The 17,013-nt window shown below is 38.7% G+C and overlaps 1 protein-coding gene across 2 annotated transcripts in view; it reads left to right on the top strand.

Annotated features, from left to right (window-relative positions):
• LOC129777773 (uncharacterized) overlaps positions 1 to 17,013 on the top strand; it is a 33,434-nt gene that overhangs the window by 4,370 nt on the left and 12,051 nt on the right. The window contains exon 1 of one of the 2 annotated variants that reach the window (XM_055784251.1): positions 7,036 to 7,268. The exons of the other annotated variant lie outside the window; for it this stretch is intronic. Coding sequence (XP_055640226.1) covers positions 7,199 to 7,268 — 70 coding nt within the window. The 5' untranslated portion in view covers positions 7,036 to 7,198. Of the gene's footprint in view, positions 1 to 7,035; positions 7,269 to 17,013 lie in introns of those variants that run through there. 2 annotated transcript variants of the gene reach the window in all.

Consider the following 17,013-nt stretch of genomic DNA (forward strand, 5'->3'; position numbering starts at 1 on the left):
ATATCTGTGGAGGAATTTATCCAGAGTCAATTATGGAGAAACGGACCGACATGGCTAAAGCAATCCATTGATACGTGGCCAAAGGAAAGCAAGGAATTTGTTCATTCCTACCTGGATCTAGAAACCAAAAAAACTGTTTATATGGGGACCATAATTTCTGAAACGAATGACTTGTTCTTCCTACGCTCGGCTCTCAAACCTTTACTGCGCATTGTAGCTTATTGCCTCCGTTTCGCACATAACTGTCGCCAACCTCATGAAGCTCGTCGATCCCCATTCTTAGAAGCGAATGAAATTAACGCTGGAAAACTGGCTTTGGTGCGCCTTGTACAACTAGAATGTTTTCCAGAGGATATTAAAAATTTACGAAAGCATCATCAGGTATCGAACAAATCTCCACTGAAACTTCTCAATCCCTTTGTAGATCAAAATGGGGTCATAAGAGTGGGTGGACGCCTGCGTCAGTCAGACGTACATTTTACAACAAAGCATCCATCAGTACTTCCAAGTAACCATCCATTTACTCGCATGCTCATTGATTACTTTCATCATCAAACCATTCATGGTAGTCGGCAGTTAACACTTTCAGTCATGAGACAGGAATTCTGGCCGTTACAAAAAAGACAGTCAATTCTGTGTTACAAAAATGCTATCGCTGCTTTCGTGTGAGTCCAACAACAATTCAGCAACCAATGGGCCAGCTACCAAGTGCCCGTGTGTGTCCAAGCAAGCCATTCGTCATAACTGGGATTGATTATTGCGGTCCGTTTTATCTAAAACCACCCTATCGTCGTGCTGCCGCCCCGAAAGTTTACGTTGCAGTGTTTATATGTTTTACCACGAAGGCCATACATTTGGAAATTGTCAGCAATTTATCGACCGTCGGGTTTATTTCAGCCCTGCGTAGATTCATTGGTAATCATGGAGTTCCATCTGAAATTCATTCAGATAATGCCAAGAATTTTTCCGGCGCCAAGCATGAGTTATATGGTTTATATAAGACGCTGAATGATAAAAAACAGTTCGCTATGATTGGAAACGAGCTAGCGCAACAAGGTATATCATGGCATTTTATACCCCCACGGGCTCCTAACTTTGGAGGCTTGTGGGAAGCTGCAGTGCGCACTGTTAAAAGTGCCCTCAAAAAGGAAATCGGCTCGTATCACCTATCCTTTGAAGATTTCTCTACTCTTCTCGTTCAGATTACAGCAGCACTCAATTCAAGGCCATTAGTTCCGCTTTCGGATGACCCTCTAGATGTTGATGTGCTGACTCCAGCCCATTTTCTTATTGGCTCTACCATGACGGCACTCCCCGAAACCGATCTGCGCGCCATCCCTACGAATCGACTAACCCATTACCAGCAAAGGCAGCAATTATTCCAGCGATATTGGCAGAGATGGAGTAGGGAATACCTCACCGAGATGCAAATGATTAACAAAAACCGGCAACACATTTCCATTAATGTTGGAGATTTGGCTGTTCTACGTGAGGATAATCAACCACCCCTATATTGGCCCTTGGCAAGAATTACTAAGGTGCATCCAGAAAATGATGGAGTCGTCAGAGTGGTTACTGTAAGAACCAAAAACGGTATCTACAAGCGTCCTGTGTGCCGAATATGTCCATTGCCATCGAATTGTGATCTATTACAAAAACAGACCAGGAATTTAGTTAACTAGTTTTAATAGTTTAGAACATAAGCATATTTAGTTGAAGCTAGTTCAAGGGGGCCGGTAATGTTGGCATTTATATGTAGACATTAGTAATCTTCGATGACCAAATATGGCTCAAATTGAACATCCCTGTTTATAACCATATGCCATACGAATTAAACACAAATTTCTACATTACTCGGGAATTAATCAAGCAAATGAAATGAAATTCGGCATATGAAGATTTTAGGGTGTAATAAATGATTCTATGATGGTTAGACTCTCCACCCCCCACAAATGAAACACAAATTCCTGCATTACTCGAGAATTAATCAAGCAAATGAAACCAAATTTAGCATGTGAAGGTTTTACGGTGCAATAAATGTCTCTATGATGGTTAAGCTCTCCACCCCCCTCTCTAAGGTGGGGCTGCCATACAAGTGAAACAGAAATTTCTACATTACTCGAGAATTAATCAAGCAAATGAAACCAAATTGGGCATGTGAAGGTTTTACGGGGCACGAAACGTTTCTATGGTGAATACACTCCTCCCGCTCTCTAAGGGGTGGCTGCCATACAAACAAAATACAAACTTCTGCATAACTCGAGAACTAATCAAGCACAATTTGGGATGTGAGGGTTTTTGGTTACGAGAAATGTTTCTATGATGGTATGACACCCCTCCCTCCTCTGGAATGGAGAGTGGGTCCCATAAAAATTTTACACATATTTCAACCAAAAATATTCTAACCAAACATGACAATTGAAAATTTTCGGAAAATTCTGAAGGAAAAAGGGAAAATTCGGACAATTTAATTTCCTTATGTTTTACAACTACATAGTGACAAGTGCTGTTAGTTCATTTAATGTTTGCGCTAGCGAAAATGTGCTCCCGTGGCCGAGTGGTTAGCGTCATAACTAACATGCCGGGTGTTCGGGTTCGATTCCCGTTCTGGTCGTGGGAATTTTTCGTCAAAGAAATTTCCTCCGACTTGCACTGTGATCACGCGTATTCTCTAGAGCTTGCCACTCAGAATGCATTCAAGGCGTGTTATTTGGCATAGAAATCTCAACTAAGTACTAATAAAAATGACGCAAGTAATACTACGTTGAGACGGCGAAGTTCCTCTAGGAACGTTAGTGCCATTGAAGAAGAAGAAGAAGAAGCTAGCGAAATTGATCTTTGTTCGAAACTGGAAATGGATTTTAATGTGATGAAACGCACTCCTATATCTTCTTCTATCTATACCAATAAAAAAGTATCGCCGAATGTGTTGATAATAGCAGAACTCGAGGAAGGAATTGTCCGATTTAGAGCTTTCTTTATTCTATCATATTTTCTGTATAAAACATTTATTCCATGTAACGGAGAAACATGGTATTTGCAAGTGGTTGAAAAGTCTTGAACGAGAATTGTGTCTGAAAATAATCTGATATTATAATGATGAGTTTTGTTAGAAATACTAGGAATTTTATAGTTAAAGGTAAATTCAACGGGGTCGATTAGAAGATCAATCAATGAACAGTTCTGTGATTGGACCCATGAACTTGCTCATAGTAAGAAAACGTGAATGTTTGACGGTATTGATAACAACAAATTTTAGGCGGGACGAAGTTTGCCGGGTCAGCTAGTATGTATATAAAGTTACTCAGATTCAAACATCGTTCAGTATACCACAATGGACTGCAACAAAATTATTCTCGTGTTGTAGACCGTTTCCGAAAAACGGTAAGACATGTTCATTTGAAAAACGTGTCTTAACCGTGTCAGTGATTGAGAAACTTAAGTTAATGGGATGCAATATTCTTTTAGATACATCTTCAAAAATTTGCGGATCATGACGAGAGATAAGGAATCTGTTAATATCGCTAACTTTTGTATTAATCCACATGTCTTCAAATGTTTTGCAACGTAACTCCTAAACATATATTCTTACCATAATTTGGAAAAGTTGTTGGAAATTATAAGCAAATTTATGAAATTTCATGAACATGGTGGTATAATACGAAAAACATATTAAGAGAACCTATTTACCATAAAAATGACAATTAATTAGAAATATTTTTTTTAATATCTTGAAAATGGCTTTTTTGTTTTAAATTACATCAAGATTCATAACTTGTGGCTAAAATTGACAGTTAACATAGAAGAATTCTATGCTTCAAAAATTCATGAAAATTTGATATTCCATAAAGTTCGTCAAAAACAGGTTCACCATCTTGGACTCATTTTCTATTTTATAATAAAATAAAAAATACATATTTTGAATATTGCAAATAAAAGTTTTGTTTTTGTTAATAAAAAAAGAGTACTATTTTTTTCTCAGTGTATATTTTTTCACGTTTAAACATCAGTATTCTATAACTCTTTCTAAGACTCTATTTCGGTTCGACTCATAGTTTTTGAGATATAAATTTACAAAGATTTCTCCTACTAAAATCAATGGGCCCTATTGAAAAGTTACACTTGAGTTAAAAAATTCCCAATTACTGTGGAAAACTCATGTTTCCTGCAACCCAAACGCAATACAAACTATCATTCGAATCGAAAATACTCATGTTTTGTCATTTGTCGATTTCATTTGGAATTGCTCAATAATTATCCCTTTTGCTCCGCGCGGCGAATGGCGAGAGTTTCTCGCTTTATCGTGGAAGCCACTCTTTTCACTTTTCAATTAAAAACTTGATGATACCCGATTCGATAACATATGAGGACAAGACTTCATATCTCACCTAGTGACAAACTACAGGGCCCTATTCCGGAAGACGAGACTAGAATACAAATGGTCGTCTCGTTTGTTTTCATATTCCAGAAGTCGAGCTCGACTAAAAACTTACGAGTAGGTCGTCTGACTCGACCGTGTGACCGCGGTCGCTGATGAATCAGTCGAGTCGTCGTCTAATTTGTTCGGTTATGTTTGTTCACCTTGTCGATTTAAAACATCGATATATCTTTATTCCGCTTTTATCTTCAGAAATTGTTTTATGGCAAAACTAGAATTGCATAAGTAATTTACAACAACTATACAATTCGATTCAGCATTTTCCAAACAGCACAATCAAATGTAAACATTCAATTCATTTCCAAGGATGCCAGATGATTATTTTGAATTTATTAAAACGACACGAAAAGAGTCTTCACATTATATTGAACGGAAATGAAACATTCAGACCTCAACTTGAAGCAGTTTTGATAAATCAATGTTTATTTTACTGATTTACATTTTATATTGATGCGTTTAATGTCGTACCTAGATGTTTAGATGTTTATTGCTGTGGATGTGAAAAAAAATATATTACTTCAAATGTGTTAAGGTAAATACATGAATGTAAAGGGTCATCCATTAGCGACTTAAAAACTTTGTGTCTTTGTGTGAACGAACCCTTAAAACATTTTAATGATCTGCCAATGTCAAAACGTTATCAACATTTTCATCATAGTGAAGTACACGAGCGAGCAACGCCTAATAATTATTAAAAACTACTACCGTAGTTTGGAGTCGGTTGCAACTTTAAGAGCACTTACTCTAGTTTTCGGCCGTAATAATTGTCGCAGCTAGCAGGCTGTACATACGAGGGCGTTCCAATAAGTACTTAGTCTCATCGCCCGATGGTGTCAGTATCGCAAGAGAGGTTACTTATCGTGTAGTACATTCTCGTAAACGGCTACTGTCAAAATTTCAGCCGAATCGGACTCGTAATTTAGTTTTGACCGTGTGTGGAAGCGGGCGTGTCCGAGGATTTTAGAAAAATGAAATACATGGAAATTCCGCAGTCGCCTTGGCCAAATTGGTCGAATTGCACTAAGAACTGCTGCCCCATCCACCGTATTCTCCAGATTTGGACCCGTGCGACTTTTTTTTTGTTTCCAAACTTGAAAAAGTCACTCGCCGGTCAGAAATTCGAGTCGAATGGGGAGGTCATCGCCGCCACGGAGGCTTTCTTTGCAGACCTCGGGAAAACGTATTTTTTTCAGATGGCTTCAAGAAGTTGGAGCATCGCTGAGTTAAGTGTATCGAGCTAAAGGAGAATATGTTGAGAAATAAATCGCCAAATAAAGGAGACCATATCTGGTCTAGATTAAGATGGAAAATCATCCTTCAGCCTTCTTTCAGTCGTCTCCCTGCAATGGGAGGACAGAGAAAGGATAGAAAAAACCAACCTCACTCAATCCTTATCAACGTGTGCAAAACATTATCGAACACGTTGGTTGGAATCATCATATGCAATGAACGGATTTTGTAGGTATTTAAACCAAAAAAGCTTCATATTAGGGAGCCGAATCTAACAGACATTTCAACCCCATACAGATCAAAAGAATTGCAAAAGGTTGGAGTGTAACATAATTAGATTTCGAGTTGGATTTGTCCATATTTGCGAATAATTTCCCACGCGAGTTCCAAACCAAAAAATACTTGGAAAATGGGAATAGTTGTAATCCAAATATAGTTGTGTTGTAGTTGTTTTTCTTAAATCGCGTTTATTGATGATATACTAGTTCATCCGATTCAATTCTTCCTCTTTTATTTCTCGTTTGCCTCGTCGTTAGTTTTGTCTTCATCTCCGTCTGTTTTCTGTTTCGTATCAAAGTCTCGTTGCACTGCTATTCTGCACCCATTTGTCGAAACGAGAGCCACTAAAATGAAAGGAATCATTTGACCTAGATCGTGAAATTTCAGCAGGTCAAGTTTTTATCTTGCGATTTTTGGTTGCAAATGATTCAATCAGTAAAAATTAAGTTATTCAACAAGCCTTTTTCACAAAATAGATTTTAAACTAAAAGAAGCGGCAAAAAACGCATCTCTATTCTTAATGTTCCCTTCTCTCGGATGCAAAGAACCATTAAAAGGTTATTGCCTTGTGCGGGCATAGAAATCTCTCACTTTCATTGGTGCACTAGAAATACCTGTTTTTTCCTTGTGTAATTTATCCTCACATTCATTATGCTGGAGAAAATGACATCTTTCAGTTCAGGCCAAGCCATTTGTTATTATTTGTTCGAGCAACAAGAGAAGTGAGAGCTGTAATCCAAATATTTGATTTACATACCCTTGACACTATACGCGTTTCCTCGCAATGCTCTACGAGGAAATTGCAAAGTCTAGTTCAATTCTTATTCGAACTTATACATGTTGGATTAATTGGAACCCTTGGTGCAGATATGATCCCACCGATGGCTAAAGAAACGCGGGAGAGTGTCTGCGGATTGACCTGCATGGAAGATGATCGATCCGCGCAACCTCTTATAGCAGTACTGACGGTACCAAGAGCTCTTTCTCTTTGGGATATGAGATCACAATGTATTTCAATGCCTCTCTTTCTCTTCCGGACTTATAAACAGCGATCAAAATTTCACCTGGTATCATTGAGACAATCTGTTTCAATCGGCAAAAATCAGTCGAGTTTTAGACGGTACACGAGACAGTTCATCTGCGCGGTGGAAAATAGTCAAATTGAATAACTTGTATACTATAAATAAAACGGAAGGTTTTTATTTTATAATTTTCAATCGAAAAAGCCGTAGTCACAAAAAAGAAAACACAATGAAGAAGATAGTTATTATTACTTTACTGACCTATTTCTGTACGAGCGTGCTTTCTGCCAGCATTTTAGGTAAGTGCTCACAATCAGTACAATAGATCAAACTAATGGTCGCAGTGGTACAATGCTTCTACAGAAGAAGTGCTCACAATACACGTTTTTGAAACTCACTTGTCTGATTTCAACATTCAACATGGTTCCTCGATAAATTTCCGATATTGATAATACCTGAAATGTTGAATTTCCGTTTGGATAGCACAACTCGTTAGTAGAAAGTGTTATTACTCACTCAATGTGGTCGAGTAACGGATACGAAACATTCAAATGAAGTGCTGTGATTGAGGATGTGTATTCCAATTTTCGTAATTTCTACTCAATATTTGTTATATTTTTTTTTTCGGTGATGAATAAGTGACAAAATCCACTCGTGAAAGTTTTCAGTGCTATTCCCGACCAGGCGTGAATTTTTCCCCATGTGATAAGCTATTAGTTTCCTAAGTGTTTTTGTGGTCTTATTAAATTTGGACATGGGTGCCATACTGGTCGGAATTATTTTGACTTGCAAGAGCAGTGATACCTAACTTGTGAGATTACGAATGATGAACAAGATTTATTTATTTCTTCGTTAACTTTACATATATATTTACTAACAATGTGTTCTAATGTGACGTTTTATATAAAAATGATATCCTCCTTCGTGTGATATTTTTAGAAACAGTTCCCAACATGCAGCCATGGTTTTCTACTACATATAGGGTTGGGGAAAAAGAAATGTCGTATTTCTGATCGAAATTTGACGCTTTATTTAACATACTTAAAATTATCCAATTTAAGTCAAATATGTACCGTTTTGTTCGCAAACTTGTTGCCATTTAGAAGGCAACTTCATTATCCCCCCCTTACAAAACCCCCCTCCTTATTTGCAAAAAAACTCAGACAACCAGTTTTCGCAAGCCTCTTTTGAGACCTACTTAGTATCACCAAGAGCGTTTTGCATAGACCGGAAGAGATGATAATCACTTGGAGCCAGGTCCGGACTATACGTTGGGTGCAATAGGACATCCCATCCGAGCTCCCGTAGCTTCTGGCGGGTCATCAAAGATGTGTGAGGCCGAGCGTTGTCCTGGTGGAAAACAACACCATTCCTATTGATCATTTCTGACCGCTTCTGGTCAATCGCCTGCTTCAAACGGTCAAGCTGCTCACAGTAGAGAACCGAGTTGAGGGTCAGGCCATAGTTGAGCAGCTCATAGTGGATGATTCCCTTCCAATCCCACCAAACACACAGTATAACCTTCCTGGCCGTCAATCCGGGCTTGGCGATGGTTCGGGCCGGCTCACCGCGCTTCGACCACGACTTTTTTCGCTTTAGGTTGTTGTACGTGATCCACTTTTCATCACCAGTCACCATCTTCTTCAAAAATGGGTCGAGTTCGTTCCGTTTCAGCAGTGCATCACAGGCGTTGATTCGGTCTAAAAGATTTTTTTGCGTCAACTCGTGTGGCACCCATACATCCAGTTTTTTTTTGGAATCCAATCTTCTGCAAATGGTTCCAAACGGTTTTATGGTCTATACCCGGTTCCTGGCCAATCGAGCGAGTGCTCACATGCCGGTCTACTTGGATGATTTCAACGATTTTATCGGTTTCCACGACGATTGGCCTACCAGTACGGGGTGTATCTTCGACAGCCACAACACCAGAACGCAATCAATCAAACAAACGCTGTGCTGTGCGAATCGTCACAGTATCGGGTCCATAAACTACACGAATTTTTTCGGCCGCCTTCGTTGCAATTTTACCTCGCAGGTAGTAAAAACGTAAAATATGACGAATTTCTTGCTTGGTGGACTCCATCTTTGACGCGCTATAACTTGAGACTGTAAATGTCATTCGAAACACTGTCAAAACGACACTTGTAGCACAGATTGTCGTCTTTGAATAGCCATATAGTATGACCCGATGCGATAAGTACAACACAAGATATGTTTAAGCGTTGCCATATATTGACAATATACGACATTTCTTTTTCCCCAACCCAATATATCACAAACATAATTATGTTGGCCTCTTCCACCTTTCATCTTTCAGTTTGGACATAGGGAAGGACGGGGTAAGATGACCTCCCTAAGCATGGAGTAAAATCAAACACAATGTGTACAAAACTGAAGCAATTCTTCATGTCAGCATCGATTTTTAGGATGTTTTCCACAATCACGTTGATTTTGGAGAAGTTTACTTCCTATTTCATAATGTTATATGATAAATCAAAAAAGGTATGAAAATGGTGCTGCTACCATCATGCGGGGAAACGTTGGCCACCACTACGGGTATGATGGCCACATTATTCTAGCCGTATAGAGGATTATTTTTTCCGGCGAAATTCTATTATAGAACAAGGCCGTTGTACTTTGGATCAAGCGTGACAAGAATGGGAGGTGTTATTTTCTCTGAATTACATATAATGTGCTTAATGCGCAATCCTTATCATAATAAGAAAACATTATATGTGGCATCTGAAAACAAATCAAATTTATCATGAAAGTGCCTCGAGTTATGCAACCAATTATTCAAGTGGTGCGACGTGCGTTCAAATGAAAAAAAAAAAATTCACATCATACTTCACACAAAAAAAATCACATCTCTTACGATAGTGGCTGTCTTAACCCCATTATGAGTCATTGTAAAAGTGCCTCAATAATTCTATTGAATGCTTAAAAACATACCGTTTTCTATATAAGTATACTTAAGGTGAAGGTGCAAGGAAGTCACAAATGGCTGCCACAATGGCGCTCATTTCTTTCATCTCCCTCCCTCGCCCCTTGCCGAAAAATAAATAATTTTGCGAAGCAGTGTGAAGAAAATTATCGTTTTCGCACACTTTCCATCAAGTAATATCAACCAAACTCTAATCGATTACTCACAAGATATTAAATTTTCATCTTGCCGTCGCAATGTATAGTGAAAAACGTCGGAAAACTCGAGCTAGTGCTCTGAAAGTTAAATTTTCATTTTTCAATTTTTCTGCAATGGTTTTGTTTGTATTGGTGAAAGCATCGTTATTTCTTCGACACTGATGCCAGACAACAACATCGAAACAGCTATAAAAGCCATTCAATAAAATGTCATAGCGTTTCATGTCATGAAAATCAATAAAATAAAATTGTGTTGATATCAATACAATTATTGTTTTTACGTTTAATGGGTCTATAATGTAAGTTTTACCAACTTTAACATTGGTTCAGAAAATTGTATTGCAGAGCTCGGAACACTGCCACGGCTGCCTCTGCTGTCAAAAATAGTAAACGGAAAAGTATTACATTCAATCAAAATGCCTCGGCCAACGAAGAGAAGGGTTAAGGCTCAACGTGAATATGTGAAAAAATACGATCAACGAAAGAAAATATGAGGGAATTATCAACATAGAGTTACTGTGCGGAAGAACTTGTTAAAACCAAAAGAGCCCCAATTCGACTGTGTTATAAATTTGCTCATGTTACGCTCGAGTATAATCAGAATTTTACTTCATATACAAATACATTTTCTATATATATATATTTATATTCGCAATTGTTCATCGGAACACATCGTTCATACATTTTACTTTAGTATTGAACTGTTATTTTTTTTTTCAAATGTATTCTAAGACTCGTGTCAGTGAAGCGCCAAACAGTCTGATAAGTGAATTGATCTATTTACGTACAAAAATCATAACAAACGGCTCTTCTCTCACAAACACTATTATCCTATAAGAATACGTGGTTTTACCAATACTACTACAATGGCTTCGTTCCACCTTCACCTTAACGGACCTGTGTGTTCATTATTATAAGATTGGCGATCTAACGTACAAATCTACACCTAGGCGGCGCTGCGGTGAAAGTGAGGATGGTTTTAAATTTTGCCATGTGAGCTTATGGAAGGTTTGTAGTTCTTGAGCTTGAGCTTGAGCTTGGGTAGACTGTACAATTCGTAGTTGCTCTCCGTGATTGACCTGAACCAACCAAATTACACAAAGAACACACAGAATGACGCTTGGGACTAGCAAATCATTCTCGTTGTGCAATTTTCGGTGATTCGAGCTTTAAATGGTCAATAACGACGCCGGCCACGTCCTTACAGTCACCAGGGGAAGGGAAGGAATGTTAGTATGATATTCGCCGCCCGAAGGCCAGAAGGGTCGCCTCTATAGCGTGGTTCCCTAGCGTTTATCATGGAAGGGATAGTTGTTAATAGGGAGAGGTAAGAATTGGATTCACTTCGGTAAGTGATGTGATTATGTATAGGTGAACTATCGACCACTCGACGGAACAAAATTCTGAAAATCTTCTAAGTCATAACACGCAGCAGAGATTATCTTTAGGTATTCTAAAAAGGAAAACCTGTTAGTATGATTGGACTGGCTGTATATTTTGTTATTTCATCGTACGTACGAATCTAAATTCAATCGCGATGGCGAAGAGTCTCTTTAGGAAACCTGAAAAAGTAACCGAGAGAATTCCTATGGAACCAATAAGACGGGCGATATATTTCGTTATTCATTCCGCGTACTCTGTATCGAACTCTAATAACGATGGCGGGAGTTATGTTTCGGAAATCTGAGAGGCTAATCAAGAGAACTAAACGGATGAAGAACCTATAGTCTGAGTTTATATACTCAATTTAGTGGCTGGAATTGAAAAATCAGGAACCAAAAACTAATATAAATGTATCTAATATAATCAACTAACCAATTGCTTGAAATGAAAACTAAAATAAGAGTCTTCTGATTCAAATTATGAAATTCTGAAATTAGAAATTCCTAACATAATTAAACCGTGAGCCTGATTACGAACGCCACCCCACGGTGAAAACGAGACGAAGTGTATTTACCCTTGCATACCAATCATCTCGTCCCAAACGAAAAGTGAAGCTCGTTATCAGGCCCCCTATTATCCGCACAATACGTCAGATAAACAACGATGGATTGAAACATCCCTAAACAAAAGAACAAAAACATACATTGAAAAGAAAAAATAACAGCGATGAACTCGAAAGATAGAAAAAAGAAAACTTGCACAAACACCAAGGACAAGTGAAGACAGCAACTAAAACGCTGACACCATCTAATCAAATGAAAAAAAAATGCGTATCTGAAAATCCGCTAAATCTAATAAAGTGCAAAAACATGTCGGTTCATGGTACAGGGCATGAAGAATACTTCCCGAAACTCGCGGCTTGCATGAGAAAGCCGTTGTCAAATCCTCCACTATTTTCAGAATCACCATTCTAGAGAAAGGAATTGTATAACGATAATAAAAAGTAGGGCGATAATAAAAAAAAACTTTTCCGTCCATATAAAACATGCATTCTGGATATCACTATAATGATTGGGCGAATCCATTATAAAGGGAAAAAGGGGAATTCAAAACACAAAAATAGAGGTCTCACTGTTCGCAGCAATTGTAGGCCAACCTCCCCACCAAAGGGACTTGCATCTTATACCGCATCCAAATCTTTAAGGAAAAAAAAGACGGGTGGGTAATGTCGGGGATATAACCGGAGTGACGTAGGACTATACAAAGGGGACAGCTTTTGTTAAATATATATTTCAAATATATTGTTTTATTTTCTTCTCCTACGTGAATACCTACCTATCTACCTGAAAAATGGATTAGTTTACTGTTTAATCACTCGATATCCCCATCTTGTTCGGTTAAACCTTCCTGTTTAGCTATTGCGTTTGCCACTCGCCACAGCTTTCACAGTTGGAAAATTTCTTCCCATCCAGCTTGTGACATGTTGGTCAGTAAATTAAATTTAATGGCACGTCGCATTACCACCACTCAGTATCGGATTGGAGGTAATTTTAACCTGTAATTGAACATTTCCGATGACAGTGGTACAGTGTCGACTTTCAATGTGGGGTCATAATTTGGACCCCGAACTCTATGTTTACAAAAATGTCGCATTACAGATCCATCCAATTAGCTCAATGTCGAGCTAAATATAAATTACTGTACTTTCAATCTAGAAGCAAATTAAGAATTGGTGAAAATTGGATAATCGGGAAAGTCCCCAACCATCAATAAGCTCAGAACAACTGCCAAATTCACATACTCATCATATCCTGGCAAACAAATTATAAAAAAATCAATTTGTGTTTTATTATTATTTTGGATATTATTTTAGAATGCATTGAACTGTATTCCGTAAACTCTTTTTTGAAAGGTTTAATGGCCCTGATAAGCGCCGTGTTTTATGGAATGGTTCCAATTTAGAAAACTTAGTACTCGTGGTTTAAAAAAAACCATTTCGAACGCCCTCGATGCCGCCTTGTTCTGGATTTGCCGCCAAAGCAGTTTGTATAAAGAACAAACTTTTTTCTTCTGCTACCTGATGCCGTTTTGCGATTGCGTTTGCCACTCGCCACTCGCTGCAACTGCCTGTTGTCTTGATGTCCACCGAACCGAATGTGTTCTGTTCCGAATGCAGGTTTTCTTATCGTCGCGAGCAGCTTTGTCAGCTAACTCGATCACTTCGGCGGCCGAAGCTACATAACGCCGGCTAGGTGGACTGGTACACTGGTACTAACGCGCTCGGCCTAGCTACCCTTGCGGGGAACTCCAGATCAACACGGTTCGAGCGGGATTTTGCCTTTCCCTTCACTTTTCCTCCTTTACCATGTCCAGGCATGGCTGCTTGGGTTGGTTTGTTGATGTGTTGTGATGCGAACCGATGTGGTGTACGGTTTGGATGAGAATGATCGTTACTAGTGATCCCCGATAATCGTTCGATTAATCGATTAATCGAATACTTCATACAGAAATCGATTATTAATCGAACGAATACTGCACAACCGATAATCGAAGCGAACGAATAATTTACGTCGATTAATCGATCCAAATCCAGAGAGAAAAAAACATACGCGGCTGCAGTTTTATCTTGAAAATCAATCATTATCTTTGACGCTCCCCTAAATTCGTAAACAAAGCTCAATTCCGTCAACGCGAATTGAGCTTCGTTTACGACTTTAGGGGAGCGTGAAGGAGAAAAATAGATTTTCAGGCGAAATGAACACTTTTTTGATTCTAGATGGCTTTCTAGCAAACGAGAAATGTTAGTCTAAATAATTATTTCTCCTAGTGTGACGATTAATCGATTAATCGATTATTTGGGGCGACTAATCGTATCGAATAACAAACTGCTGAAAAGTATTCGAGTAGCTGATGAACGATTAATTTCAAAAATCGGGGATCACTAATCGTTACGGCAGCGGAGCGGGGATTTTTAAGCTGACTGGCTGGCTCGAGAATTACGCATGTGTGAGACTGCGACCAATGTTACCCTCATTTTTTTCTTTTTCCTTTCCAATCGTGCTTCATTCTATTTCGCTGCTGCTCTGGTTGCCCGTTTTGGTCGGTACGATTTGAGGAGCACAAAATGGACCAATCAAAAATGGGCACATAGTGTATTTGGACAATGCTTGATATTTCACAATTATTCAATTATTTATCTCAAGAAAAATGAAATGTTATTCGTTATGATAGATGCGTAGATATATTTCCTATCAATTGATGCAAAAACCTTTGCGATCTATTGAGAAATGCTCGAGTTATAAGCGTTCCAAATCTTGCATTTTTTCCTACTTGTTCAGTGCCTAGATTTCCATTTCACCCCCTATATCTTCCGGTTAGACGTAGTCCTACGTCAAAATGTTTGAAAGAATGAATAGAAGCACTTAGCTCACGAAAATAACGCATTGTCATTGTCTTGGCAAAACTTGAATCCTCAAATCTATCCCATTTTGTTGACACTTTGTTGATACTTTCCTTCAGGATGATCGAGTAAACATTCTTACCCAATACACCATCGATGAAAGCCAAATTCCTCATACATGCACCTTCATATCATCCCTCCACCATCACATTGCTTTTAGATTGTTTTTACGTTTAATTCATCGTTAGCTTCTTCCATACGAAACGATAACCATCGGAGTCAAAAATAGCAAATTAGGTCCCATCTATGGAAATAACATCTTACCAGTTATAAACTCATGTGTTTCATGCTGTTTGGAATAATCAAATTGGAGTTACTGATCTTTTTTTTTTTGCTGAGAAACGGTTTGTGCCTCTGTGCTCGGGCATTCAAGTTGCCCTTCCTAGGCACATTACAAACTTTTTGTTTGCTCAATTTGGTTTTTATCGATGGTGTAATGAATCAGAAAGTTTACTTGAACATCCTAAAGGTGTAGTATGTAGCAAAGTGTGGACAAAATGAGAGGGAATCGAGGATTCAAGTTTTGCCAAGACAATGACCCAGAGCTCAAGACATATGAAGTTCGCACATGGTTACATTGCAATTACTCAAAAGTTATTGATATTCCTCCACAATCTTCTGACATCAATCCCAGCAAAAAACTAAGAAGGTTATCTGTGCAGGAAATTTAGAAACCATGAAATTTCTAAAAATAACGATTTTAAAAACCACTTCATGAAAAAATTGATGAATATACCTTCTGAATACACCAAAAAACTCGTAGATAAGGCAAAAGACAGCTAAAGATAGTTGCAATGAACAAGGGATACCATAATAAGAATGGAATTAGGAAATTGGCCAACGCCTTCGAAATCGAGTAGAGATTTCAATCAGCATACGATTATGAGTTTGAGTAAATTTTCATACATTAGCACATACATTCGCCATATTTAGAGAAATAAAAACCATTATCCTGAAAACATTTGCACTCAGGGGAGAGTCTTTGTCGCACCCGGGGCGGAAAAGTCGATTTGCCACCGTTTGCCACCACCCACCGTCAGAAATCATATTTATCCAATTTCTTCATATAAATTCGATTCATTCTGCACCCCTAAAATCGTGCACTCGGGGCGGTCCTTCCCCTCCGCATCACCCAGTCGACGCCACTGACGTTATATTGTGATAATGATTCTCAATTTATTTCTGCTCCAACTAGGCAGTAGATGTGTGTTCGGCCTTTCGATCTGGGCTTGCGGTTCGGCAGTTTCCCTATCTAGTCGCTCCAAGGCTACTTGAAAGTAAACTTGCACTCAAGGGCTCAATCATCACTACAATTACCAACGATTCCAATACAACCCGTGGTTCAGACAATGAGTGGATACGCCTCGCCTACGTGAACTTAGCGCTACCCGTTCGGTTGCTAGTTGATAACCTGCAAGACCATCTGACCTGCCCTCAGCGGCTCAGGCCAAACCCGTGGTTCATTGATTGATATGATATGCCTCATCTGATTCATATCCAGTGGGCCTAAAGCTACCTGAGATGTGGCAGTAGCTGACTCTCATTTGTTCTGAGTTTCCCCCGTTTCCCCAAGAAGTCGGTTGGATTGAAGTATATAGTGTAGAATATAGTAACTATCTTCATTTATAAGAATGGCCATCTGAACTGTGTCGTTGTGTCCATGCGCGAAACATTCAAAAAACCAAAATTTCCAGTGTTTCATAACTATAGAACCAGATGCAAAAACTCTCACTCCTTTACAAAACAAACGTCAACACACATGAATTACAATAAATTTCTATCTCGTAGGTCATCCTTAGTTCTCAATCAGTTCAAACGACACATTCGGGGTGGTTTCGACTAAGCTGCGCCATGTTGTAGTGTATATCTCGTTCTACGCAGAGGATACTGCTCGTTTAATCTCCTCAAATCACTCATACTGCAGGTAAACTGCATCTACTATTCGTACTCATAAGTTCTTGATAGGGTTTTGATTTGGAAAGCAAGCTGACCAGTCCAGAATCTGGAGCCCCTATTCTTTGAATTATGCCATGACATTCCGGATTTTATGAATTGATGCC

The sequence above is a fragment of the Toxorhynchites rutilus genome, chromosome 3 (genome assembly GCF_029784135.1).
Source record: "Toxorhynchites rutilus septentrionalis strain SRP chromosome 3, ASM2978413v1, whole genome shotgun sequence".
Classification (NCBI taxonomy): Eukaryota; Metazoa; Arthropoda; class Insecta; order Diptera; family Culicidae; genus Toxorhynchites; species Toxorhynchites rutilus.